Source organism: Mastigoproctus giganteus, chromosome 2, assembly GCF_048544385.1.
Source record: "Mastigoproctus giganteus isolate SK-2022 chromosome 2, ASM4854438v1, whole genome shotgun sequence".
In the NCBI taxonomy this organism is placed as follows: Eukaryota; Metazoa; Arthropoda; class Arachnida; order Uropygi; family Thelyphonidae; genus Mastigoproctus; species Mastigoproctus giganteus.
Window position 1 is genome coordinate 187958388 of NC_143576.1, and position 26763 is coordinate 187985150.

At 36.5% G+C, this 26763-nt stretch overlaps 1 protein-coding gene across 3 annotated transcripts in view; it reads left to right on the forward strand.

Moving 5' to 3' along the window:
* Coq8 (ubiquinone biosynthesis protein COQ8, mitochondrial) overlaps positions 1–15492 on the forward strand; it is a 214755-nt gene extending 199263 nt beyond the window's left edge. For 2 of the 3 annotated variants that reach the window (XM_090368857.1, XM_090368858.1), the window contains exons 12-13: positions 2503–2655; positions 14975–15492. In XM_090368857.1, coding sequence (XP_090224983.1) covers positions 2503–2655; positions 14975–15256 — 435 coding nt within the window. In that variant the 3' untranslated portion in view covers positions 15257–15492. The remainder of the gene's footprint in view (positions 1–2502; positions 2656–14974) is intronic. The other variant, XM_090368860.1, reaches the window with a different exon arrangement.
* Positions 15493–26763: the final 11271 nt, after the last annotated feature.

Here is a 26763-nt window from a genome sequence, read left to right on the forward strand (position 1 = left end):
TGTGGCAATGGGAAATTGTGGGAGCGAAGTTTAAAAATATGTAATTAATGATATTGAAATTTCACAAGAGTATTTAATGAAAAAACATTCGAGCCTACAGGTCAGTAGGGCTCCTGGAGTTGATGGAATATACCCTATAATCTGAAGGGAGGCGGCAAGTGAGTGCATTGAACCATTGAGGCTAATTATGCGAGCATCACTAGACTCTGGGGAAATTCCCTTGGATTGGAAAAATGCCTATGTATCTCCAATACATAAGGGTGGCTCTAAGAGTGAAGTAGGAAATCATCGACCTGTCAGTCTGACTTCAGTGGTAGGGAAAATCATGGAGGCAATGATCAAGAGTGGAATTCAGGATCATTTGGATCGAATTGAAATTCTCAAGGATACTCAGCATGGTTTTGTAAAGGGAAAATCATGTTTAACAAATCTGGTTCGCTATTTTGAAAGGGTCATTCACCAGCTGGATTTAGGGAATAATTTCGACATTGTTTATTTCGATTTCAGCAAAGCTTTTGACTCAGTCCCACATGAGCGGTTGCTTTATAAACTGGAACAGGTTGGAATCACTGGGAAAATCCTTAGATGGATAGCAGGATGGCTTCAGGCCAGGAGGCAGAGGGTTATGATAAATTGCTATTCCTCAGATTGGATTGATGTAAGAAGTGGGGTTCCCCAAGGATCAGTATTAGGACCACTGTTGTTTTTAATTTTCATAAACGACATCGATGAAGGGATAGAGGGCGTGATGTCTAAATTTGCATATGATGTTAAAATTGGTAGAGTAGTTAATGATCACTGTCAAGCTGAGCTTCTTCAGAGAGACCTAGATAGACTTCAAGAATGGTCAGAAAAATGGCAGCTATGCTTTAATCCAACAAAGAGTTAGGTATTACACCTGGGAAACAGTAATCCAAAAATAACTTATTGACTTAGTGGAGTTCAACTAAACCCAGTACTGGATGAAAGGGACTTGGGTGTTACGATACGGTCAGACATGAAATTCTCTGAGCATTGTAAACAGGTTGCAAGGAAGGCCCATGGTGTCCTATCGATGATCTATCGAACCTTTGCAAGTAGAGATAGGGACGTTATAATCCCATTATATAAGGCTTGTGTTAGACCACACTTGGAATACTGTGTTCAAGTATGGAGATTGCACCTAAAGAAAGACATCGAGCTTCTTGAAAGGGTGCAAAGATGGGTAACTCGCCTGGTGAGATCGGCAAAAGGGTGTCCATATGGAAGAAAGACTTCGAATATGTGGGTTGCAGAGTTTGGAAACTAGACACCTTACAGGAGATTTGATTGAGGTGTTTAAGCCTGTGAGAGGCATCAGTAAAATGAATGAGGACAGAATTTTCAAGGTTATAAATGATGCTAGAACTAGGGGACATAAATTCAAGTTACGGGGGGAAATGTTTAGATTGGACTGCAGGAAGTTTTATTTTAGCCAATGAGTTATAAATTACTGGAATAAGTTGCCTACATAGGTGGTAGAAGCTGACAGTTTGGGGAAATTCAAAGGTCATCTGGATAGTACCTTTGGGTCAGGGAAGCGCATAGGATGATAGGTTTAATTTCTTTTTCTTTTACTAATTATTATTTTATTTTATTTTTTTTTATCATTGTTTTATTCGGGGTTTTTTTTTTTTTTTTTTTTTTTGGCCGGTGCAGCATAAGCCATAGGCTTTCCTGCACCATGCAGCCATTACTAATACTAATATCATGTTCATCCTATTATCGAAGCAACCATTCTTGTGACTGACAAGCATTGGCAACGTTCCCATACGTCACAACCATAGGCTTTAACTTCCAACAATTAGTTGTTGCATCACGCAGTTCACTGTGCATGACTGCCATTGCATTCCCTTAAGTTCTACATTCCTAAAATTTTCAGTCCAACAGTTAACTGATGAAGGGCTACTTAAAGCCCGAAAGCTTTTTGTATTACCGGATTTTAATATTATATATTTTTTAATATATAATATTAAAAAATATATGTTATATGATAGCTATTACAATAATATAACTATAAACAAAATTACAATTCATAATACAAATTATATAATATATATATATAATTTTATTCTTTATATAGAGGTACTAAGTAAACATCGATTATAGATCACCACAAAATTATAAAGATACCATACACCTTTTTATAATGAAAGAAACATATAAATTTTAAAAAAAGTTTAAGTAACTTAAACCCAAATTAAGTGGCACCCCTGGAATGCTGTTGTGACACCCCGTTGAAAACCACTGCTCTAGGACATCCACCATTTCTTCAGGGATTGAATTTCATCATATGATTCCTACCTCAAAGTTGCCCATTATATGAACATAATGTGATGAAATTATGGTAATCATTATCTTGAATACAGTCTAGGAAATTTTAACCCCTGAGTTACATAATTTGATAATCACATACCTGGCATATATTATACCTTACCTTATCTCTTTTGTGTTGATATTTTTTTTTCATAAAATACCTTGCAGATCTCATTACTTGATTTTGGAGCATGCCGTACATTTGATAAAGAATTTACCGATAAATATATGGATGTTATTAAAGCTGCAGCAGACCAAGACAAAGACGAAGTTTTGAAATTTTCCCTTAATCTTGGTTTCCTTACAGGATATGAAAGTAAAGTAAGTGTTTCCATATTGAAAGGGCAAGTATCCCTATGTTTCTGCTGATATTTAATGTTTCAATATATATATCAACTTGAAGAATTGATGTATGTGTTGAAAATAAGTCGAGCCATGAAATATTTCTTATTCCTGTTAACTCATTAAATTAAATTGCAATATCCCTTACAAATTAAAAAATTAAAATAAAATTTTAACAGACAATTAACATCAACTTGAAATTGCTGTGTTAACTGCAAGTTGTTATTTTTGTTATTATTGTTAATTTTTATTGTTGGGGACAGGGACTGTATTTTAAAATTATCAATAAAATATCTTTTCCATGGTAAGATGTATGTTTAGATATATTAAATATGTGTATTTCAGAAGTAATGTCCCCCCCCCCATCCTCCTCAGGTAATAAACCTTAAGTTTATATATTCTATATTAATAAGATATACATAAAAAAAGAATATAAGAGAATTATTTAGACATGTCTTCTATGTATTCTCAAGCACAGCTCATATACTGGTTGTTCATTCATTTCTCTGTCGCTGTACCGAAATACTCAAATTTAGTTCAACACTTGACATCTGTTGTTTGTTTTGTTTGTTATTTTGTTTTTAGGAGCATTAGCAACTAAGGCCATATTGCTCCGTGGATATGCGGTGGTCATTCCCTGACCTTTCCGCATCCTCCGTATTTGGTGGTGACGGGCTTGAACCCCGGTCTAATCAAGAAGTGTGTGCTACGCACTGCTGCTCCTTCCCACCTGGCTACGGAGGCGCCTCACAGATGTCAAGTGGCGCCTCCGTAGCCAGGTGGGAAGGAGCAGCAGTGCGTAGCACACACTTCTTGATTAGACCGGGGTTCAAGCCCGTCACCACCAAATACGAAGGATGCGGAAAGGTCAGGGAATGACCACCGCATATCCCCGGAGCAATATGGCCTTAGTTGCTAATGCTCCTAAATACCAAATAACAACAACAACATTGACATCTGTGGCAGTTGGTGCCAACAGGGGAACTGACCTTTGCTATGAACTTTTGCCAACAATATTAGCCTATCTGTTGCTTATCCGGGTTTGGTGCACTATGCACCAAACCCAGATATCAATGCACCATTCAGCTCCCAGTAAACCAACAAAACAAACCTATCTGAGTTATTCCTTTGCCATTCCATACCCAGATAGGAAGCATATGGGCTGCCTATCTTTGAACATGAATTTAAATTATCTTTAACTTGTTTGATACCCTTATATATTGAAACCATTTTATGTCTGGTTTTCTTAATGTTTGTCCACTTGAAATATGTCTATCCTCCCATATTTTATAGTCCCTATACAGTATATTCCTTTACCATTTGCCTGACTTGCCCATATGTGATACATGGAGCTTGCACTATTTGATTTGCTCATGTGTCATGCATTTCAGTATCTCAGTTTGTTTTGAATGTAAATATTCACCAAACCATTGTAATATTGTGTGATCTGCCCATGAAACAATGTAGTTTTTTCTATAATCATAATTTAGCTAATATACACTAGATGGTTCTCCTTTCATCAGTTCAATAATATCGACATCAGTGCAATAATATGCATATTACTTATTTGCATGAATGCATAAGGTAAGATTTCTTTGATTTTCTTTGATTGTCATCAAAGAAATCTTACAGAAACTTTGCTATCAGAGATAAGGAGGTGATCATCCCTTGGTACAAGGCCATGATTAGGCCACATCTTAACTACTGCATACAGGTCTGGAGACCTCACTTTAGGAAAGATGTAGATTGTCATCAAAGAAATCTTACAGGGTGTTTGTTTTTGTCATTTTTGACAAATATAATGAAAAAATAATATGTTCAACTTTTCCTTCTAAGCTAATTTTTTGTGAAGAAAAATGTGCATTAATTTTTTGCACTGATGACAGTGATTTAGAAATTAAAATTTCTTTTGTTGAATCAGGTTCTGGATTTACAGATACTTCAAATTTGTTCATAATATACTACAGTCGATTCTGGTTATTTGGGACACATTGGGACTAGTGCATTTTTGTCCGATTAAGCGGCTGCCCCAATTATCCGAAGTTTCACATAAATAGTTAAAAATACAATGGACCCCCACTTTACTGTTCACTGTACATTCAAATCACATTACAATAGACTCACCATAGTAAAGTACAGTACTGTTCACTATACGATGTATAGTAAGCGTTGGTCATTGTGATCACGTTTGTGAATTGAATTTTATTTCTATTAAACAGCGATTCTAATTAGCGAAAATAGGAGGAATATTATCCACAGGCTATAAAAGTAAAGATATATTAAGCGTAAATTTACCCTTTATTACCTTGCCAATTAAAAAATTAAATGATACGTGAAAATCGGAAGAATATATGTGATAATCAGAATAATTAATACTTACTGTAATATGTACATACTAACTAATTGACATTTCTGTTAGGCGCCTCTGTAGCCAGGTGGGCAGGAGCAGCAGTGCATAGCACACGCTTCTTGATTAAACAGGGGTTCGAGCCAGTGACCACCAAATACAGAGGATGCGGAAAGGTCGGGGAATGATCACTGCATATCCCCAGAGCAATATGGCCTTAGTTGCTAATGCTCCTAAAAAACAAATAACAACAACATAATAACAACGACATTTCTGTTCATTGACATTTGTGGGTGGGGTTAAAATTTAAAACAGTAAAAAGATAAGAAATCAATAACAAAGAACACGGCACACAAATTGCAAGTAACACGATACACGCAAGTGAGAACGGAGTAACAAATTATGAAGCTTTAAAAATAGGAATGAAGAGAAGATTCTGAAAATTAATTTTTTTATATGATTGAAGATTCCACGGAAGTGTAAACTCATTTCACCATAATAACCCACAGAATTCCAGCTGTCGTTATTATCGCAAATTCAATAAGATCGAGTTTACTATCCGTTTATGATAGATGGCACTAACAGAAAAGCCCAATAAACAAGTGACTGCTAATTGTTTTTATTGTTTTATGGTTGTGACCTCCTAAGATTGTCTCCGACCGAACCAAGTGGTTCAGTCGGAGACAATCGTAGGGTTATCTCCAGTGCTGCGGTCTCCTGTCCCAATTAAACGGCATGTTGTCTCAATTAAGCAAAGTAAACCCTGGTTATTTTCTCAATTGGGTTCTGTTTTTTAAGATTTGCCCCAAATAAACGGCTGCCCCGATTAACCGGTGGCCAAAATAGCCGGAATCTACTGTAGTTTAAAAAGTAATGAATAAGATGAGTTTAGTGCAGCACAACTAGACTATTTTGTATTGTAAATCATGTATTGGAAATTTTGTTTCAATCAGACTGTAAACTTAAGAATATCAAACAGATTGAGCCTGTATTTCCAAGTGCCAGCCATCATGTTTTAAGATGATGAATTGAAATGGAAGTAATGCTATCAGGATATATTCTTAATCCCCCACCCAAAAGTATTGTAAATTTCAGTTTGGATTTTGGATCAGTACAGGTGATGCTTATAAAAAGCATCCCCTGTGAGCATCTTTTTCAAAATGGTTGATCCAAATCGAAATTTACAGCACTTTTGGAAAGGAAAAATAGACTAAAAAAAAAAAAAAAAGCTACGGAATGTTATCATGAAAAAAAAAATCAACTGTTAAGTGAGTAATACACTTAGGTGTATTACCCACTTTACATCATTCCACACTGATAAATTAATCCAATAAACTTTATCTATAGTTATCAAGGCTCTTCATTGTTTTGAACTTGTGATGCATTATGCTGAATAATCTGAATTGAACCTTATTTTATTTTTTATTTTTTTTTTTATTTCCTGCACATCATAATTTTCCTCAAAAGCTTTTTATGTAAGGAATTGCAAATTTATTACTGTTGTTTTTGTTTCTCTCTAGAATTCTTCGTCACATGTCACAAATTGTATTATTTACTTTGTCATAATGTGCATTTTCCACAATTTTATATGATGAGATGTAATTTTGTTCAAGGTATTTTTGCAATTACATAGAGGTCTGCAGATGAATCCTTTGATTATTCCTGTTTTTAATAAAGAATAACACTGTGTAACAAATTACAAAAGATTCTGTTTAACTGCAGTTCTTTGTTTCTTTATGAATTTGGGTGGTAATTCTGAATATGACCTTAGCATAGCATCAATAGTTTCCTCAGAAAGAAAAGAAGCCTTGAGTACTAAGCGAATGATCATAGCAATTTTCCAAGTGAAAATCCATAGCGATTCTTTTGTATCAGTTAATTACAGAAACTATTAAGGTCTTTTATTTACATAATTATCTAATGTTTGCTCTTCAAAATAAAAAAAAGCAGCTTTCTAAAAAGGGAAAAAAAAAAGACCTCTTTCTTATCATGTGCATGCATTCGTGCATGTGTGTACACTCATGCATTCTTCTTCTTCCAGTCACATAGCTCCCTGAGGAGCTGTTGTGGCCACCAACAAATTCCTCCAACTGCATCAATCATGTGCTATACAAGCAGTATTGCAAAGTGCCATGCCCAGAAGTTCACTGATCCCATCCTTCCACCTAGTTGCAGGTCTTCCTCTGCACCTCTTCCCCTCAGTTTTTCCTTCCATTATATTCTTCAACAGAAAGTTTTCCCTTGTTACTATATGACCAAAAAACTTGAGTTTTCTTTTGTTGATGCTATGAAGAAGAATTTTAGGCCTGCGAATTTTGTTCAATATCCACTCATTTGTTCTTCGATCCAAGTAAGAAATACGCAATATTCTCCTCTAACACCACATTTCAAATGCCTCAATTTTCTTCCTGTCAACTATTTTCAGATTCCATCCTTCACATCCATAAATGGCAACTGGAAAAATTAACAAATCAGTGATTCTCAGTTTTGTCTTTAGGGGCAGATCATGATCTCTCCATAATTTTATCAGATTAGCGACCAACGTTTTAGCAATTGCCTGTCGTCTCTTTACATTGTTTGAGCAGTCACTATTTTTATTTATTCTTGACCCTAAGTAATTAAATTCATCAACTTCTTCGATATCTTGCCCATTAACCTTCACTTTACTGGAATTGAGATTATCACCATAATTTTAGTTTTACACACATTCAGAAACAATCCTTTTTTCTTACTTGCTTCACATACTCTCCTCAGAGTTTCTTTAAGATGATCCTTAGAATTACAAATTAGCATAGTATCATCTGCATAATGAAGGTTGTTTATCTTCAGTCCTCCAATTTTGATGCCAGTCTCTAAATCTTCCAAAGCTTTATGCTGAAGATATCATGCATGCCCTGCATGCATGATATCTGCATCAGCCCTGTCTGACACCATTACCTATAGTGAAAAAGTCCGTGTTTCCCATGTTCGTTCTCACAGTTCCTTCCTGTTTCTGGTACAGTAGCTTAATCAGCTGAATTATATGGATTGGGAAACCCATAATAGTCTCCCATGTTGAACAACGTTTCCCATGTTGAACACAATAAAATGCTTTTCCATAATCTATAAAACACAAAACAACTGGAACATTGAATTCTTTGCATTTTTCAATAATTAGTCGTAGACTTAAGATCTGATCTCTGGTTCCTCTACCCCTTCTGAAACCTGCTTGCTCTTCTGGCATTTCTTCTTCAATTTTTCTTGAGATTCTGTTCAATATGATTTTAAGAAGAATCTTGCTAGCATGAGAAATTAAGCTAATAGTCCTGTAATTTGAGAAATTTTCAGATCTCCTTTTTTTTTTTTTTTGGTAAGGGGATGAAAATTGATTTCTTCCAATCTGATGGCCACCGTCCTGTTTCCCAAATTTTTATAACAATTTTATGAAAAAACTCAGCACCCTTCACACCTGTAGCTTTAATCAATTCCACTGGGATTTCATCAATTCCAGGTGACTTGTCACACGTTAGTTCTCTAATAGCTTTTTCGACTTCTTCCTTTGGTGGAACTGGTTCATGATCACACCCTTGAAAGCAGGTGGCAGATCATTAGTGCCAGCAGGCGCTTGGAAGAGCTGCTCACAGTATTCTTTCCACCTTCCTTTGATTGTGTTCTCCTCTGTTAAAATTTCCCCTTTGGAGCCCTTAATTACATTAAGTTTTGTTCGGAAGTTTTGTCTTAAGGACTTAATTACATCATACATCTTTTTAGTGTTGTTTCGTTTGTTGCGGTATTCAATTTCTTTACTCTTTCGATTGATATAATTCTGTTTGTCCTGGCTTAAACAGCGCTTGATGACTTTGCTTAGTTCCTGATACTCTTTGTTTCCTTGTACACCCTGAGCTTTTGCAGTTCTTCTCTGTTCAATAAGTTTAAAAGTGGCTTCTGCAATCCAAGGCTCCTTGATCTTTGACCTTTCTCTAATGTATCTATTTGCTGAATCCTTATAATGCTTTTTGTATTTTCCCACATTTCCTCAGGCAGCATATCGTCATCTAGTTCTAATAGAGCTTGAAAACGATTGCCTATTTCACGCATATATTTGTTTGGAATATTTTCTACATCCAATCATCTAGGGAAAACCTTATTCATGATCTTTTTCAGCTTCAGCATGAGAATGATGTGGAGTAGCTGATGATCACTGCCACAATCTGGTCCAGAAGTGTTTTTGCTGTGATTACACTGGAATGCCACCTTTGCTGCATAAGGATATAATCAATCTGATTCCTTGTTTTATGATCAGGAGATTTCCATGTGTAGAGCCTTCTCAGGTGCTGCTGAAAGCAGGTGTTACATATGACAAGACTGTTCAGATGACAAAATTCAATTAGACTTGCACCCCACTCATTTCTAGTGCCAAGACCAAACCTACCACATTCTGGACTAAAAGAAACTGTCTTGTCTACTTTTGCATTAAAATCACCCATGAGTATCAAAACATCCTTTTTTGGGACCAGATCAAGAGCTGACTGGAGATTTTCATAATAAACGTCCATATCTTCATCTGTGGATGTTGATGTCAGTGCATATGCAACTAAAACTGTGAGATTTACTGGCTGGCTCTGAAGTCTAACTGTCATTCTACTGTTAATAGGATTATATCCAAGAAGACACCTTGAACATTCCTTAATCAAAATGACAGCGACACCATGTTATTTTACTTGGTCACTTCCAGAAAAAACAACAAAAAGCCCATTTCCAGTTTTGAAATGACCTTATATTATATAACTTTATTAGTATTAATAAAGTTATATATGTCATGCATACATATAACTCTATTAATACTAACCACTAACAACCAACCTTATAGTTTGGTCACTCCTACCTTCACATGGCTGGGCTAGGTACCTTGGGCGCCTCCGTAGCCAGGTAGGAAGGAGCAGCAGTGCGTAGCACACGCTTCTTGATTAGACCGGGGTTCGAGCCCGTCACCACCAAATACGGAAGATGCGGAAAGGTCAGGGAATGACCACCGCATTTCCCGGAGCAATATGGCCTTAGTTGCTAATGCACCAAAAAAAAAAAACCAAACAAACTAGGTACCTTGAGGAAAAGTCATCCTGCAGGACTAAAAAGAGCAAAGATGGATTATGGAAACTACTCTCCATTTGAGCCTAAATATTCGTCTTACTCTGACATGAAGAAACTGATTACAACCACAACTTATCCCAGTCAAAAACAAAAAAAAAAACACTATAAGAAGTACATCAGGAATAGCCAACATTCCTTATTTTGCATTCTCTTTCATCCAAATGTAATCTATTATTATTATTATTAGCCATATGGTGCAAGGAAGCCTGGGTGTTATGCTGCACTAGCCAAAAAAAAATTCCAAAGTTACCCTGAGAGAGACAGACAGACAGACAGACAGAAGTAGAAAGGAATCACCAAGAAAAAGAAGAATAATGATATTCACCAGATGTGAGCCCCTGGGGTTTCACATCTGATTCTGATTGGTTCTGATTCAAAATCATTTAGAAAATATGGTGTGTTCACCCCAAGATAGGACTAACAGGGTAATGAAATGACTCAGATCCAGTGAACTACTTGTTTAAAGAATGAGGGGTAAGGTAACAAATATCTATACTTTACCTTATCCCTCATTCTACATTAAATATTTCCAAAGGGGTATTGCAGAGTACAATTTGATGAATTATACTGAAGGCGAGCTAGTTTGGAATTAGAAGGTCAAAAAGTCTTCAAGAAAAATTAATCATGATCAAAAAAGATGACAAATCTTTTTCTATGCATTCTTATTCGTTCTTATATTTGATACACAAGCCTTACCATCTAGTGTCAAAGCCAGGTACCTCAATTGCCAATTGTGACCTTACATATCCATAGCTGTCAACTCTCTGGATTTTCAAATTCAAAAGCCCAAAAAAATAAATAATAAATAATAAATAAATAAAAAATAACCACTTCCACTTCACCCCTCTGTTCGTTCGAAATACCTGTCCAGCTGAGCCTTAAACTTATTTAGGCTATCAACTTCCACGACAAGGGATGGAAGTCTGTTCCACCAACCAACCACCCGCTGGCTAAAGGCAAATTTCCGCACGTCTATCCTACATCTGTCTTTCCTCAATTTGAATTTATGCCCTCTCAGGTGATTATTCTGAGCAAGAGGAAGAATCCCATCAGCATTGAGCATGCTTAAACCATTCAAGGCTTTATGCACCTCTATCAGATCACCTCGCTGGTGTGAGGGCTGATGACCCTCCTATGTGTGTGTCCTGTGGCACAATTTTAACGATTAGACACCTTTTAATTGACTGTCCAGATTTTAGCAATATCCGTTTTACCGCTTTTAACCATCTGACTGAGCCGTATACACTCAGTCAGATTTTATCTGACAATGACAATATGTCTGCTGTTTTTAGCTTTTTTAAATCAATAAAGGTTTTTACTCGTATTTAAAATTTTTGCGTTATTGTTATTTGTTTTATTATATATCTGGACATGGTGGCCTAACTACTTAGGTCACTGAGAGAATAAATATTTATATATTACCTGGTCTTGGCGCATTATAGCCTTAGATGCTAATGCGCCAATAAAATCTAAATCAACAACAACAACAACAACCTCGCTGGTGCCTAGTCTCCAGATACTGTAATTTGCAAAACTTAAGCCTTTGTTCGTAAGAACACCCCTTTGTTCCATTCACTAATCTTGTTGCCCTTATCTGTACTCGTTCGAGCATCTCTACATCCTTCTTGAAATGAGGCCTCCAGACCTGTATACAGTACTCTAGGTGTGGCCTGACCATTGCCTTATACAAGGGAATAATCACCTCCTTATCCCTGCTAGAAAAATTGCTATATATCATCGACAATACACCATGAGCTACTCTTGCAGCCTGTCTGCACTGCTCAGAAAACTTCATATCTGCCTGCACAACCACCCGCAGGTCCCTTTCGTTCTCTACCACTGTTAGTGTAGTACCACAGAGTTGATACGTTGCTCTGGGGTTGCTGTTTCCCATATGTAGTACTTTACATTTGTCAATGTTAAACTTCATTTGCCACCTCTCAGCCTATCTGCTCAACCTTTCCAGATCCTGTTGCAGTAGCATAGTGTCAGTAGTGTCCTTGACAACCCTGCCAACCTTCGTATCGTCTGCAAACTTGGAAATTAAGCTTGATATACCATCATCAATATCATTTATAAATACAGAAAACAATAATGGACCCAATACTGAACCCTGAGGGACTCCACTAATAACATTAGTCCACGATGAGCAGTGTCCATTGATTACCACTCTCTCTCTTCTCCCCCTCAACCACCCCTTTATCCATAGCAGCAATTTGCCTCCAATGCCACACTGCTCCAATTTGTGCAGCAGTCTTCCATGTGCAACAGTATCAAAAGCCTTTCTAAGATCCAAATATATAATATCAAAGTTATTCCCTGCATCCAGTTCTTTTGTGACTGCATCATAGTATCCAATCAAATTGGTCAGGCAAGACTTCCCCTTAACAAAACCATGCTGTGACTTGAGCACTCCTAAAATCCAAGGATTGTAATTATTCATAAATTTCTCTTCTATCTTACGTTTAAGAAATACACGTGGTCATTTGATACCTGCCCTCAAAATATTTAGATATTCTTCTTCTGATTGGCATTGATTTGATTTAAGGAATTCTTCGAAATTAACATGATTATCCAATTCTAATAAGTCGTGTATTTTACGATATTTTTTTCAATAAGCTAATCTTCGATTGTCATCTGTGGCCATCGGTATCAATACACAAGTTTGCTACATTGGCCAAAAAGGTGCTTCAAATCTACATTTGCATTGGTTTGCATTATTATTTTTATAACAGGTAAAAGTATGTTTATGTTGCTATAAATTTGAATAATCTGAAGTTTCCTCTATAGAACATAATGCATCTATCATTTGGATTGCTTCTTCCATCCCGCCTTCTTTTTCTTCTAATGGTGCAGAGGGTGCATTGTTCATGCATAATAATATATGTGCATGTGGACTTCCTCTATTGAAATTCAATGCATTTAAAGAAATTCACAACATAATAATATTTCCCAAAAGGACTATAGATTTTCGATTTTAAAATTTTGAGTATACTCTCAACAGTTTTATTAAAGTGTATGGCACACGTTATGGGGTCTTCATTTATTAATGTAGCTCTTTCCATGTAAGGTAGATCCATAACTTCATTAGTTGTAATTTCTCTTTTATATCTGAATTTGTATAACACACATAGTAATACAGGCCATGTCGGTTCACATGCACTCAACATCAAGAACATTGTAGGTTTTCCTAATTGACGATTCATGGCAAACACATCTTGTTTACGTTGACTCCAATAATATGTTGAATTGGGAATTGATTTTAGAAACGACAAATTAGACTCTAATGACTTTTATAAATTCTTTCAATTCCAATATAGAATGAGTAATGTTAGCTGTTATTCCTACTGATTTAAATGCAATTTGCAAATTTTCTGCAGTATGCATTTTCATAATTTTCATTGCCATATATAGCAAATGTTGGGGAGTTACTCCATGATGATCAGATCTAAGAATTTCACTCGATGCCATCATAAAGGAAGTAATTTTCAATCCATTTTTAAATTTTCGTGCATGTCCCAAATATATAGCTGGAAAAGAAAGTTCTTCTGCATGTATATCAAATATGCAAGTTATATCATCCAAGTTTCTTGTGACAACCGACTAACTGGTTAAAATAAATTTATTAAAATAAAAATGATATATACATAAGATAAACAGAAGTAAAATAAGATAAAAGCGTTGAAATACAATAATATAAAAGTGTTAAAATATAATATAATAAAAGTGTTAAAATACATAATAGCTTTCGAAGCGAAGTGCCTCTTCATCAGCTAGTTTGTGATTGGTATATTTCAGTATATATTGATGGTTATAATAGCACAAGTCAGCTGGGCATGATCATGTATCACGATTCTGATGTGGGTAAAGCAGAATTACGTACACGTGATGATCACCAGCGCTCATCGCACTGCAATACAGTACATTCTATAATAGGGTGTAAGTGTACTCCACTCATGTGAGTCATAGTACTATTATTGTTGGCTATTTGCATTGCTTCAAGCCACGAGTGCTGGCAGTAATCACGTGAATAGTCGACGATTTCAATATCCCATTGGGGATCAAGATTGTGCTGCTCAACCCAATAATGCTCGGCGACTGTGGAGCATTCAAAATTAGTGGTTCGCAGAGCTACCTCATGCTCAGAAACTCGATCTTTCAATCTTCTAAATTCAAATTGAGGAAAGACAGTTTTAGAATCGACGTACAGAAATTTGCCTTTAGCCAGCGTGGTTGATTTTTGGAACAAACTTCCATCTGTCATGGAAGTTGACAGCTTAAATAAATTCAAGGTTGAACTAGGTGAAATGTGAAAGGGTTTTTTTTTGCCTCTACTAATGCTAATGTTTGATATTCAATGTAAATATTTAATATGTCATATATATTAAATATTAAATGTAAATATTTGAAATGAAAGCATTTAGCCTGTGAATCTGATGAATACTAATAAACTCTAAAAATTATACATTTCATGTGTTTTCTCCTCCACTTCTTCAATAGTAATCCTGCTGTTGCATTGTTGCAAAAAGACCAAAATGACAAACTGTTTTTGTCAATTTGGTCTTTTGCTGTGGTGTAACATCAGGATTAATCACTGAAGAAGCAGAGGAGAAAACATCTGTGAAATATATGAGTTTTAGGCTCTATTACTTATAAATAGATTCTAAACTTGATACAGTTGAAGTGTTTTCAATTTGAATATTTAGGTGAGGACTTTGATCATCTCCATCTTATACACTGATAGGGCTAAATAAATAAACTAATTCTGAAAATTACCAGAATTGTTTGTGGTTTACTTAAAAAGTTTATATATCATTTCAGGTAATGGAAAAAGCCCATGTTGATGCAGTGATGATTCTTGGTGAAGCCTTTGCTTATGATGGATTTTTTGATTTTGGTCACCAGTCAATGACACAACGGATACACAATTTGATTCCAATAATGCTCAGGCACAGGTTAACACCACCTCCTGAGGAAACTTATTCACTTCATAGAAAACTTTCCGGAGTATTTCTTTTGTGTTCAAAGTTAAAAGCTAACATTAACTGTAAAGAACTTTTTGATAAAGTGTATGGTCAGTATATCCATCAAAATCATCCATAACTCTGACTAATATCATAGAAATGTTTGACTGGTATTTCATGTCATCTTGAAGCAATACATAAACCTTTACAATATATAGATACTTACAAGATATGTACTGAATGTAGATATTTAATTGTAGTTGCCATTACTTTTGATGTAGCTTAACTTTTTATTAAGCAAATGATCATTTAGATGTATTAATGGTCCAGTCAAATTTAGTATGAAAATTTATCATAAGGAATATCAGCCTGAAATATTGCAGCACACTAATGCCCCATTAACTTATAATTCAGTGAAGTTGTATATAATTTGATAAATAGAATTTATTGAATAGCAACAGTAATAAATAATTTTTTTTTAAGTATTAGGCAATTATTCTTCCTGTATTATATTCTTCATATAACTGCTACAGCTAAAAGTGAAGAAAGAGCTTGGCGATGGTAGAATCTATTCAATTATATTAAAAGAAACTGCAAAGGATGTAATTAAACCTTTAACCATAATAATGAGAGCATCCTTAGATACAGGAGAAGTCCTACAAATTGGAAAGGCACTAATGTATCTCATACTCACAAGAGTGGTTCAAAGAGTGACTTATATAAGTAACTATGGATTGGCGATAATACCAATAGCTGGAATTCTGTGGTTTTTTATGTTATTATGGTGAAATGTGTTTCCCCTTCACTGAAATCTTCAATCATATAAAAAACATAAATAAATTTTCAGAATCTTCTTTCCATTCCTATTTTTTAAGCTTTGTAAACTTATTACTCCATATCTCACTTGTGTGTATCGTGTTAGTTGCAATTTGTGCATGCCGTGTTCTTTGTTATTGATTGCTTATCTTTTTTACTGTTTTAAATTTTACAACCCAAAAAAAAAAAAACAATTTCAGTGAACAGAAATATCAATTAGTTAGTATGTACAAATGTACATATTATGGTATTAATTAATCTATGTGTGTAAACATAAATTTATTTTTATTTTGCTAACCTGTGGAAAATATTCTTCCAATTTTCACGTATCATTTAATTTTGTTAATTGGTAAAGTAATAAAGTGTAAATTTTTGCTTAATATATCTTTACTTTTATAGATTGTGGATAATATTCCTCCTATTTTCACTTATTAAAATTGCCATTTAATAGAATTAAACAGTAGTTTATTATGGAGAGTCCGTCATAATGTGATTCGATCGTACAGTGAACCAATCGTTAAGCAGGGTTCAGTGTATTTTTAACTATTTACATGAAACTTCACATAATTTGGGCAGCTGCTTAATCAGGCAAAAGTGCACTAGTCCCAAATAAGTGTAATTCACTGTATTTTTATCAAAAAGTTGAGGCCCCGGGTGCCAAGCGAATCTTGAGGCTATGCAATCTTCTGTGCTATATCTACTGCGATTCGTAGAGCGACTGAGTTTAAAAGTCTTTCTGTTAATTAGCTCTACTTTTAAAAAGTATAAAAAGAGAGCCAAAAAAAAGGAAAGTACCTTTTTCTTTATTATATACTAACTGTACTAACTCCTACGCTTGGCCACAAGTGGCACTGCTCGCTGCCTCCCCGTGGCGGGGCCAGTAACCTGGGTGGAAAAGGTAATCCCCCAGGATGAAAAGGAGCCGACATGGATAAAGAAAATTATCCAGCCTCAGAGCCTTCAAGTTCAAATACCATGGATTGGTATAATTCTGATGAAGATAATGTGGAACATAAGTGCTTAAAAAAAGACATTCACCAACCTGAGTATCCAACTTTCCTGATTAACCATTCCTTAACTAGTCAACCAGTGAGCAAACTCTCTCCATTTATAATACTACAGAGATATTTATAAAATGCTGCTGGATCACCTAAAATGGTCAAAAGGATGCAGTCAGGTTATTTACTTGTGGAAACTACACAGTCAAAACATTCAGAATTGTTGTTAAAAGTGACATCATTTGGTGGAATTCCTGTTAAAATCTCTCCCCACACAACCTTAAATAGTTCTAAAGGTGTTATCTCTAAGTGGGATCTATTGAATATAACAGAAGAGGATCTTGTGCAAGAACTAAAAGATCATACAAGCTAAGAGAATTCTGACTCGTAGGGATGGCAATCTCATTCCAACCCATAGTGTAATACAATTGTAGGGATGGCAATCTCATTCCAACCCGTAGTGTAATACTCACGTTCAATACTCTATCTTACCAAATACTGTTAAAGCTGGTTATCTAAATTGCCATCATCGTCATCAGCCATTATCAATCCACTACAGGATGAAGGCCTCTCCAGCAACTTTCCAGTTCCTTCTGTTTTGTGCAGTGACCATCCATTTACTACCAATAAACTCATGAATTTCATCTATCCATCTCCGTCATTGTCTTCCAGGTTTTCTTCTAGCTCTTCTTGGGTACCACTCTGTTATTCTCTTAGTCCATCTGTCATCATGTCTTCGAGCTACGTGTCCTGCCCAAGACCATTTTAGTTCTTTAGTTTTGATAAGAACGTCCTTTACTTGAGTTTGCTGCCTAATCCATGGGTTTCTCTTCTTATCTAACAGTCTGATTCCCAATATAATTCGTTCCATTCTTCGCTGTGTCATTCTCAGCTTCTCTTCCATTCTTTTGGTGAATGCCCAAGTTTCACTTCCGTAAGTCGTGGTGGGTAGTATACATTGGTTCATTATTTTATGTTTCAGACAAATTGGGATATTGCTCCTCAGTATGTGACTATATTTCCTGAATGCTATCCATCCAAAAATTGCCATATCCGCCCCTATATACCAAATCCAATATGGTGTTATAAGTGTCAGAAGTTCGGACACTCTCAGACAACATGTCGAGGAAACACAATATGTCCAAAATGTGGATCCCAGGATCACACTCAAACAGACTGTATGGTAACATCTGGAAAACAAGATGCAGGGTATTTCAGACACTGCTAGGAGTCATTGCGGTACAAGTAAACACATGGGTTGTGTAAGGGTAGCTAAGAATAGGAAGAGGTGCATGTATACTTGCATGGAGTTTGGTAAATAAATTTGATGAATTTGAGGTATTGCTCAAAACATCAAAGGCAGATATTGTTGGGATATCAGAGACATGGTGTCACACAGCTATAAGGAATGCAGAACTGGAATTTGGGGAGTATAATGTGTACAGGTACAGAAAGGATAGGAAGGGAGGAGGGGTTATGCTATTAGTTAAGAAACACATAAAATCCAACGAAGTGAAGCCATTCGACATCGCTGGACAGTGCAGTGTCGAGTCAGTTTGGTGTGACATAAGCATTGGGAGATCAAAATTGAGAGTAGGAGTGTGTTATAGGCCTAATGACTCTGATGAGTATAATAAGAAACTGTACAGGGAAATAGAGTGGGCCAGTAAATCAGATAGTCTTATAATGGGGGATTTTAATTTCCCAGATATTGACTGGAATTTGTGGGTTGGTCACTCACACACTAGAAAGGCATTTGTGGATTTATTGGACGATTGTTTTCTACATCAACATGTTCGGGAGGCAACTAGATGGAGCAATACTCTTGATCTGATTATCAGTAGTAATTCTTCATGCATTAAAAATCTGCAGATACAGGAACCACTAAGTGGCAGTGATCACAGTGAGCTGAAGTGGGATTTACTCAAAGAGGTAACTACCATCAGGGGTAAAGGGAAGGGTTTTTGCTTTCGTAAAGGCGACTACGATGGACTGAGACAGTATTTAAATTCTATACAGTGGGACCAACTGTTGATGTTACCAACAGCAAATTCACAATGGGATGTACTCAAAGAACTTATCTTGGAAGCTACTAGGCTTTACATACCAACTAAGAAATATTGTTCAAGGTTTAGGCCTAAATGGATGTCAGATGAACTAATGAGACATATGGCAGAGAAGAAAATGCATGGAATACATACAAATTAACACGTGAACAGAAGCCTATGATAGATACAAGTTGATCTGTAACCAAGTTACAAAGGAGGTTAGGCAGGCGAAGGCAGATTACGAGAAATCTTTGGCAAGGGATGCAAAGAAAAATAGCAAAGAGTTCTTTACTTATGTAAAGTTTAGAAGGAAGGGGATGAATCAGATTGGTCCACATGATATCGATGGTTCAACTGTTGATGATCCTGCTCAAGTAGCTAACAAACTAAATGAATATTTTGCATCGACATTCACACATGAGGAGTTATTCAGCGAGGGGAATGCCAGAGGTGTATTCAACTCTGGCAGTAAGCTAGATAATCTTGTAATAACTGAGAGTAATGTGGAGAAGAAATTGTTGAAGATAAACACAAGAAAGGCACCTGGGGTGGATGGGATCTATCAAGTTATATTAAAGGAGGCAGCAAAGGAAGTAAGCAAACCCTTAGCCATAATTATGAGAGCTTCCTTGGACTCAGGGGAGGTACCCACAGACAGGATATGTGCAAATGTGACCCCAATTCACAAAGGAGGATCAAATGCTGACACAAAGAATTATAGACCTGTGAGTTTAACTTCTGTTCCAGGAAAATTCATAGAGGCACTGGTTAAAGAAGCACTTCAGGATCATCTAGACAAGACTTCAGTTATTGCTCGGACACTGCATGGTTTTGTTAAGAGAAAGTCTTGCCTGACCAAATTGATTGGATACTATGATGTGGTCACAAAGGAACTGGATGCAGGGAATAACTTTGATATAATATATTTGGATCTTAGAAAGGCTTTTGATACTGTTGCACATGGAAGACTGCTGAACAAATTGCAGAGTGGCATTGGAGGCAAATTGCTGCTATTGATAAAGGGATGGTTGAGTTGGAGAAGACAGAGAGTGGTAATCAGTGGACACTGCTCATCGTGGACTAATGTTATTAGTGGAGTCCCTCAGGGTTCAGTGTTGGGTCCATTGTTGTTTCTGTATTTATAAATGATATTGATGATGGCATATCAAGCTGAATGTCCAAGTTTGCAGATGATACGAAAGTTGGCAGGGTTGTTAAGGACACTAATGACAGTATGCTGCTGCAACAGGATCTAGAAAATTTGAGCAAATTCGCTGAGAGGTGGCAAATGAAGTTTAACATTGACAAATGTAAAGTACTACATATGGGAAGCAGTAACCCCAGAGTGACGTATCAACTCTGTGGTACTACACTGACAGTGGTAGAGAACGAAAAGTATCTGGGGGTAATTGTGCAGGCAGATATAAAGTTTTCTGAGCAATGCAGACGGTCTGCGAGAGTAGCTCATAGTGTCTTGTCAATGATATACAAGAATTTTTCTAGCAGGGATAAGGAGGTGATTATCCCCTTGTATAAGGCAATGGTCAGGTCACACATTGAGTACTGTATTCAGGTCTGGAGGCCTCATTTTAAGAAGGATGTTGAGCTGTTGGAACGAGTACAGAAAAGGGCAACAAGATTAGTGAATGTAACAAAGGGTTGCTCTTACAAAGAAAGGCTTAAATTTTTGCAAATTACAGTGTCTGGAGACTAGGCACCTGCGAGGTGATCTGGTTGAGGTGTATAAAGCCTTGAATGATTTGAGCATGCTCAATGCTGATGGGATTCTTCCTCTTCCTCAGAATAATCACCTGAGAGGGCATAAATTGAAATTGAGGAAAGACAGTTGTAGGATAGTTGTGCCGAAGTTTGCCTTTAGCCAGCGGGTAGTTGGTTGGTGGAAGTTGATAGCCTAAATAAATTTAAGGCTGAGCTGGACAGGTATTTGGAATGAACGGAATGGTGAAATGGGAGCGGGTTTTTTTTTTTTTTTTTTTTTTTTGGCTGATGCTGCATAAGCTTGCTTTCTGGCATCATATGCCTCTACTAATGCTAAATGCTAATGTCCAGTTTGCCCTAATTGCTAGGAAGATCATCCTGCATATTCTAAAAATTGCAAGTTATGGAAACTTGTGAAAAATATACAGAAATTTAAAGTTGAGCACAAAGTGACCTATCGGGAAGCAAGATGACAAATGCTGAAAGATACCCCTACACGTACAAATGGAAATGTTACAATGAAATATCGTTCGATTGCTAAACAAACAAATGACTCAGTGCCACCTAACATGTCACTTGCTGAATGGGCTAGAGCTCAGCTTTCAGTTCCTGAGACATCTTTGAAGCAAAACAACAGAGACCAGATTTGTAATACTCCAATTTCCATCCCCTCTACTAGTGGCATCAAGTCCCAAAGTGAGACCAGGATGCAAAAGCTGAATGTTTTACTAAAAGCCAAATTAATACTGCAGAAATGGATATAGATGACAAAACTCAACAAGAACCTATATTTGAAATTTATGCCGAAGAAGATATGCACACTGGATGGCCTACCTTTCCTAAAAAAGATAAAATTAAAATAGATCGCAATATGCGTAATGCCTCTAAATAAGCAACCGGATCATCTTACCACTAAAACTGAATAATGAAGTGTATTTTACAATGGAATTGTCAAGGACTACATACTAATACAGATGAACTTTATGACCTAATCCGAGATTTCAATCCAGCAGACATTTGTTTACAGGAAATATTTTTAACTCCACAAGTGACCCCCTCAATAAAGAAATATACTTTGTACAGGCGTGACAGGAATACAACAACTGCAGCCAATGAAGGTGTAGCTGTTTTGGTATCCGTTACTAACCCCCTTGAAAACTAATTTAGAAGTTATTGCTGCAAGAATAGAACTTCGAATAACTTTATCTCTTGTTTCTATTTATCTTCCTGCGCCTCCGTAGCCAGGTGGGCAGGAGTGGCAGTGCGTAGCACACGCTTCTTGATTAGCCCGGGGTTTGAGCCCGTGACCACCAAATACGGAGGATGCGGAAAGGTTAGGGAATGACCACCGCATATTCCCGGAGCAATATGGCCTTAGTTGCTAATGCTCTTAAAAAAAAAAAAAAAAACAAATAACAATAAAATAATAATTATCTTCCACCGAACTAACCATGTGTACTCAGAGACTTTGATGAGCTCCTTGCCCAGATACCACCTCCTATTTGTTTTATGGATGACTTTAATGGACACCACCCATTATGGGGAAGTCTCCATATGGATAAAAGAGGGCAACTAATAGAAACATTACTGGACACACAATCTAACTCTGCTGAACACCGTTGCACATACTCATGTACATTTTCCCACTGGAAGTACTTCTGCCAAAGATTTATCTATCTGCTCCCACGCTCTGTACCCAGGTATACATTGGGTAGTATTGGATAATCCTCACAATAGCGATCATCTTCCAATTACTTGTAAATTCCAAACTACTTCCCCTATCCGGAAACTTGCAGGAGATGGAAATTTACAAAGGCAAACTGGATAAAATTTTCCTTAAGTACAGTTTTGGATAAAAACTTCATTCTGAACTAGTCAATAGATGAAGCTAATGACCATATCACTAAACAGATACTAGCAGCAACTGACAAAACTATTCCTCGGTCATCGACTCATCCACGCAGGTGCAAAAACTACTGGTGGAATGATGAATGTAATAGAGCAAAAAAAGAAAAGAATAAAGTTTGGAATATTTTCCGCAAGCATTCCACTACTATAAACCTTATAAATTAACAAAAACAATGCTAAAGCTAGACAAATAAGAAGGAAAGCCAAAAGAAATTCCTGGATACAGTTCACTTCCACTATCACCGAACACACTGATACTAGATTAATCTGGAGGAAAATCCAACAGCTGAATGGCAAATATCCATTGTCATCATCTCTAATATTAATCTGTAATGGACAAGAACTGTCTTCCCCCAAAGACATAGCAAATGCTTTCGAAAAAATTTCAGCAGCAAATTCATATGACGCTCCATTGCAACAAATTAAACGGGTAGCAGAAAGGTATAAGTTAAATTTGAACACTGGTCTGTTCCCTTCCATATAATCAGCCTTTTTCAATATCCGAGTTAGCGGAAGCTCTTAACAGAGTACCCAATAGTGCAGCTGGCCCTGATGGTATATTTTATATTATGCTAACACACTTGAATGATACTGCTTTATAAACTCTTTTAATATTTTTTAACAGAATTTTTAAGGAACATGTTTATTCTCGCTCTTGGTGACATTCACTTGTATTAGCCATCCCTAAATCAGGAAAAGACCTCTCTAATCCAGGAAATTATCAGCCAATTTCCTTAACTAGTTGTTTGAGGAAAACACTGGAGAAAATGGTTCTCAAGCACCTCACCTGGTTTCTCGAGTCACATAACATCTTACATAAAAATCAGTATGGCTTTCGGCAAAATAGATCTGCATTAGATATGATGACCAAAGCAGAATGAAACACCAGAAACTTTTGTCAGAAATGACCACCTCATAATGGCAAGTTTCGATTTAGAAAAGGCCTTTGATGGCTTTTTGATATTCTACGGGATCTTCACACCTTTGGACTACAAGGCAGGCTTCCCTTGTTTATTCAGAGCTTTCTCCAGGGCAGAACCTTTCAGGTTAGTCATCTAAATGCTCTTTCTAGAATTCATATACAGGAGGAGGGATCCCTCAGGGATCTATTTTGAGTCCTACACTATTTTTAATAAGAATAATATCCATGACATTTCAAGCACAGTAGAATTAGATCACTGATTAGATGTTCAGATTACGAACCTAAGGGGGCATAAATTGAAATTAAGAAAAGACAGATGTAGAATAGATGTGCGGAAATTTGCCTTTAGCCAGCAGGTGGTTAATTGCTGGAACAAACTTCCATCTGTCGTTGTGGAAGTTGATAGGTTGAATAAATTTAAGGAAGAACTGGACAGGCATTTGGAGGGAATGGTGTGATTTTTTTTTTTGGCTGATGCTGCATAAGCTCATACACTTGCTCATACATCACATGTCACTACTACTACTACCACTGTGCAGATGACCTCATGATTTCGTGCCGTGGAAAAACTATGAATTCTATTGAGAGACAGCTTCAGATCTCAATTAACAAAATTGAGCTGCGGATATCTTGCAATGGCTACTGCTTATCAACACAAAAATCCAACTGTATTCATTTCTGTAAAAAACGGAAGATCCACTCTGAGCCTGAATTACCACTTAAAAATTTCACTATACGTCTTTCCAATAGTATCGGATTTCTTGGCCTAATCCTGGACAATAAATTAAACTTCTTACAACACATCACATATCTGAGAACCATTAGCTTAAAAAAATTAAATATCCTCAGACTACTATCTTCATTGATGGGGGAGTGCTGACCGACACTCTGCTTCGGCTGTATAGGGTATTAATCTGATCTCGCTTGGATTATGGAGCTCCAAAATATGACTCTGCCAGGAAAACTGCACTAACTCAGCTAGACACTATCCATCACAGTGCCCTAAGAACTGCTTTAGAAGAGCATTCAGAACATCCCCTGTACAGAGTCTATATATAGAGGCACACGAACCTCCACTCCATCTTCGAAGGAAAATGTTGCTCCTCAACATTTTCATATGCAGCAAAAATATGAAGCCTTCCCTTTCATCCTATCTCCCCATACTTATTTGGGCCCCAATGGACCACCTTTTATCAGAACAAACCTAACAAAACAAGCCAATTGGGATAAGGTTGCTACAGTTAACACAATGCTGGAATCTAGACATGGGTAATATCTTTCAGGAAACAAGCACACATGAACCTCTGTAGTCTGATTATACTCCAGTCTGTGATTTCTCATTCCAACAATGGGGGAAAAAGAAAGCAGCAGATCTCACCATCAGGAAACTCCAGGCTGCACGTGTCACAGAAAATTCTCGGTGGTTGCATATATATATATACCGATGGCTCAAAATCAAGTACAACAGTGGGCGCAATGGCAGTTTCTTCTATATTTTCTAGTTCTGTGTCCCTTCCAAAGGAATGCAGCGTCTATTCTGCTGAACTGTGGGCGATTAAAATATCTCTGGATTACGTGATTAATCTGTCCAGTAAGCAACTATGATCTACTCTGATTCTCTGAGGCAATAACATCATTGAAAAATCCATCCAAACCAATCTACCCCATTTTGAAGCAAATCAGATCACAGATAATTGTGTTACAAGCTGTTAACCAATCAGTCACTTTCTGTTGGATACCAGGTCATGTAAGCATCAAAGGAAATTAATATGTAGATCAAGCCACTAAACATCCAATCACTGCAAGCTCTCATAACTACCAAGTGCCATATACAGACTACAAATCAGTCGTTAAAAGCGTGTGAAGAGCAATGGTTTCAAATCTGGCAGGGTCAGGGCAGCAATAAGCTGCTTCAATTTAAACAGCAACCTCTAAGTTGTGGCCATCAAGCATGCAATCAGATAGGCAAGAGTAGGTGATCCTGGCTAGGACGCGTATTGGGCATATGTATGTAACCCATATTTATCTACTCAAGGGGGAAGAACCGCCTATTTGTACATTTTGTCAGTCTACACTTACAGTGAGACATATTCTAATAAATTACAGCCATTATAATAATTATCGAAATGCAATTTTCACATCTGACAGGATTATTTAACAGATTTTAACTGGTAATTGCACTACGGAATAGTATCAGGCATAATATGGCCTTAGCAGCCCTTGTGCCATTAAACAACATATGAACCAACCAACCATTAAAAAGTTGACTGTTCTGAAAACGTAAGAAAAATGCTATACTGTATTGCTAAATGCTTTAGAAAAATGCTACAAAATCTATATTTTATGTATGTTATATATGTGGAATATATTTTATTAACATGGGAAATATTTTACTGCTGGTAAAGCACAAGAATATCAGAAAACTGGTACAGTACCAAACTGCTAGAATAGTAACACCAAATCAGTAGATTACTGCCAAAAGTTCTTTGAGTGTAGTACAACCTAAAGCATGAATCAATGTACAATCCCACATTACATTCAGAATACATATATAACCTTGATTCTGTTCTTTTGATTTCCCTTTTTTATTATAAGTATAAATTTAGTATCTCAAATGCAGTACCTCGTTGCATTATGCTTAGATAGGGTATCTTTCTCACTTGATTTTCTTCCATCACTTACCTTTATAAAAGCATAATGATCTGAAAGTTGTATTACAGATAATTGAAATTTTGCAACAGGAATTTTTTTAGTAGTGTGCTCTTGGTAGGTCATGGGCTTGCAGTAAGCATAAATCCACAAAATATAATTTTTTTGTACCACATTACTGTTTTGTGCACACTCTGCTGAACTACTCGGCATTATATCAGATCTTTCCACTGACTCATATTTTTGTTATATCCATTTATGCACTCTGGCTTCATTTTCTTTTGTTTTCTTGCTTGTCTGAAGTGTTATCAGCATTCTAACTATCCCTTTTGTCCATCCAGTGTGGTGCCATTATATCTGTGCAGCATGTTGCACCCTTTGGTAATTTTTTCTCCAAGTTGAAAGGTGGTTCTACTCTGATTTTGATACTGCTTTAATTCTTTTAGAACAAACAGTACCACAAGAATTAGTTATATTTTCATGCAGTCCCTTAGATAAACAGCATTAGTAGTGGCAAATGATGCAAGAAAGCAAGTTTATGTGGCATCAGCAAAAAAATAAACTAAAATGACACCTGCCATTTCAC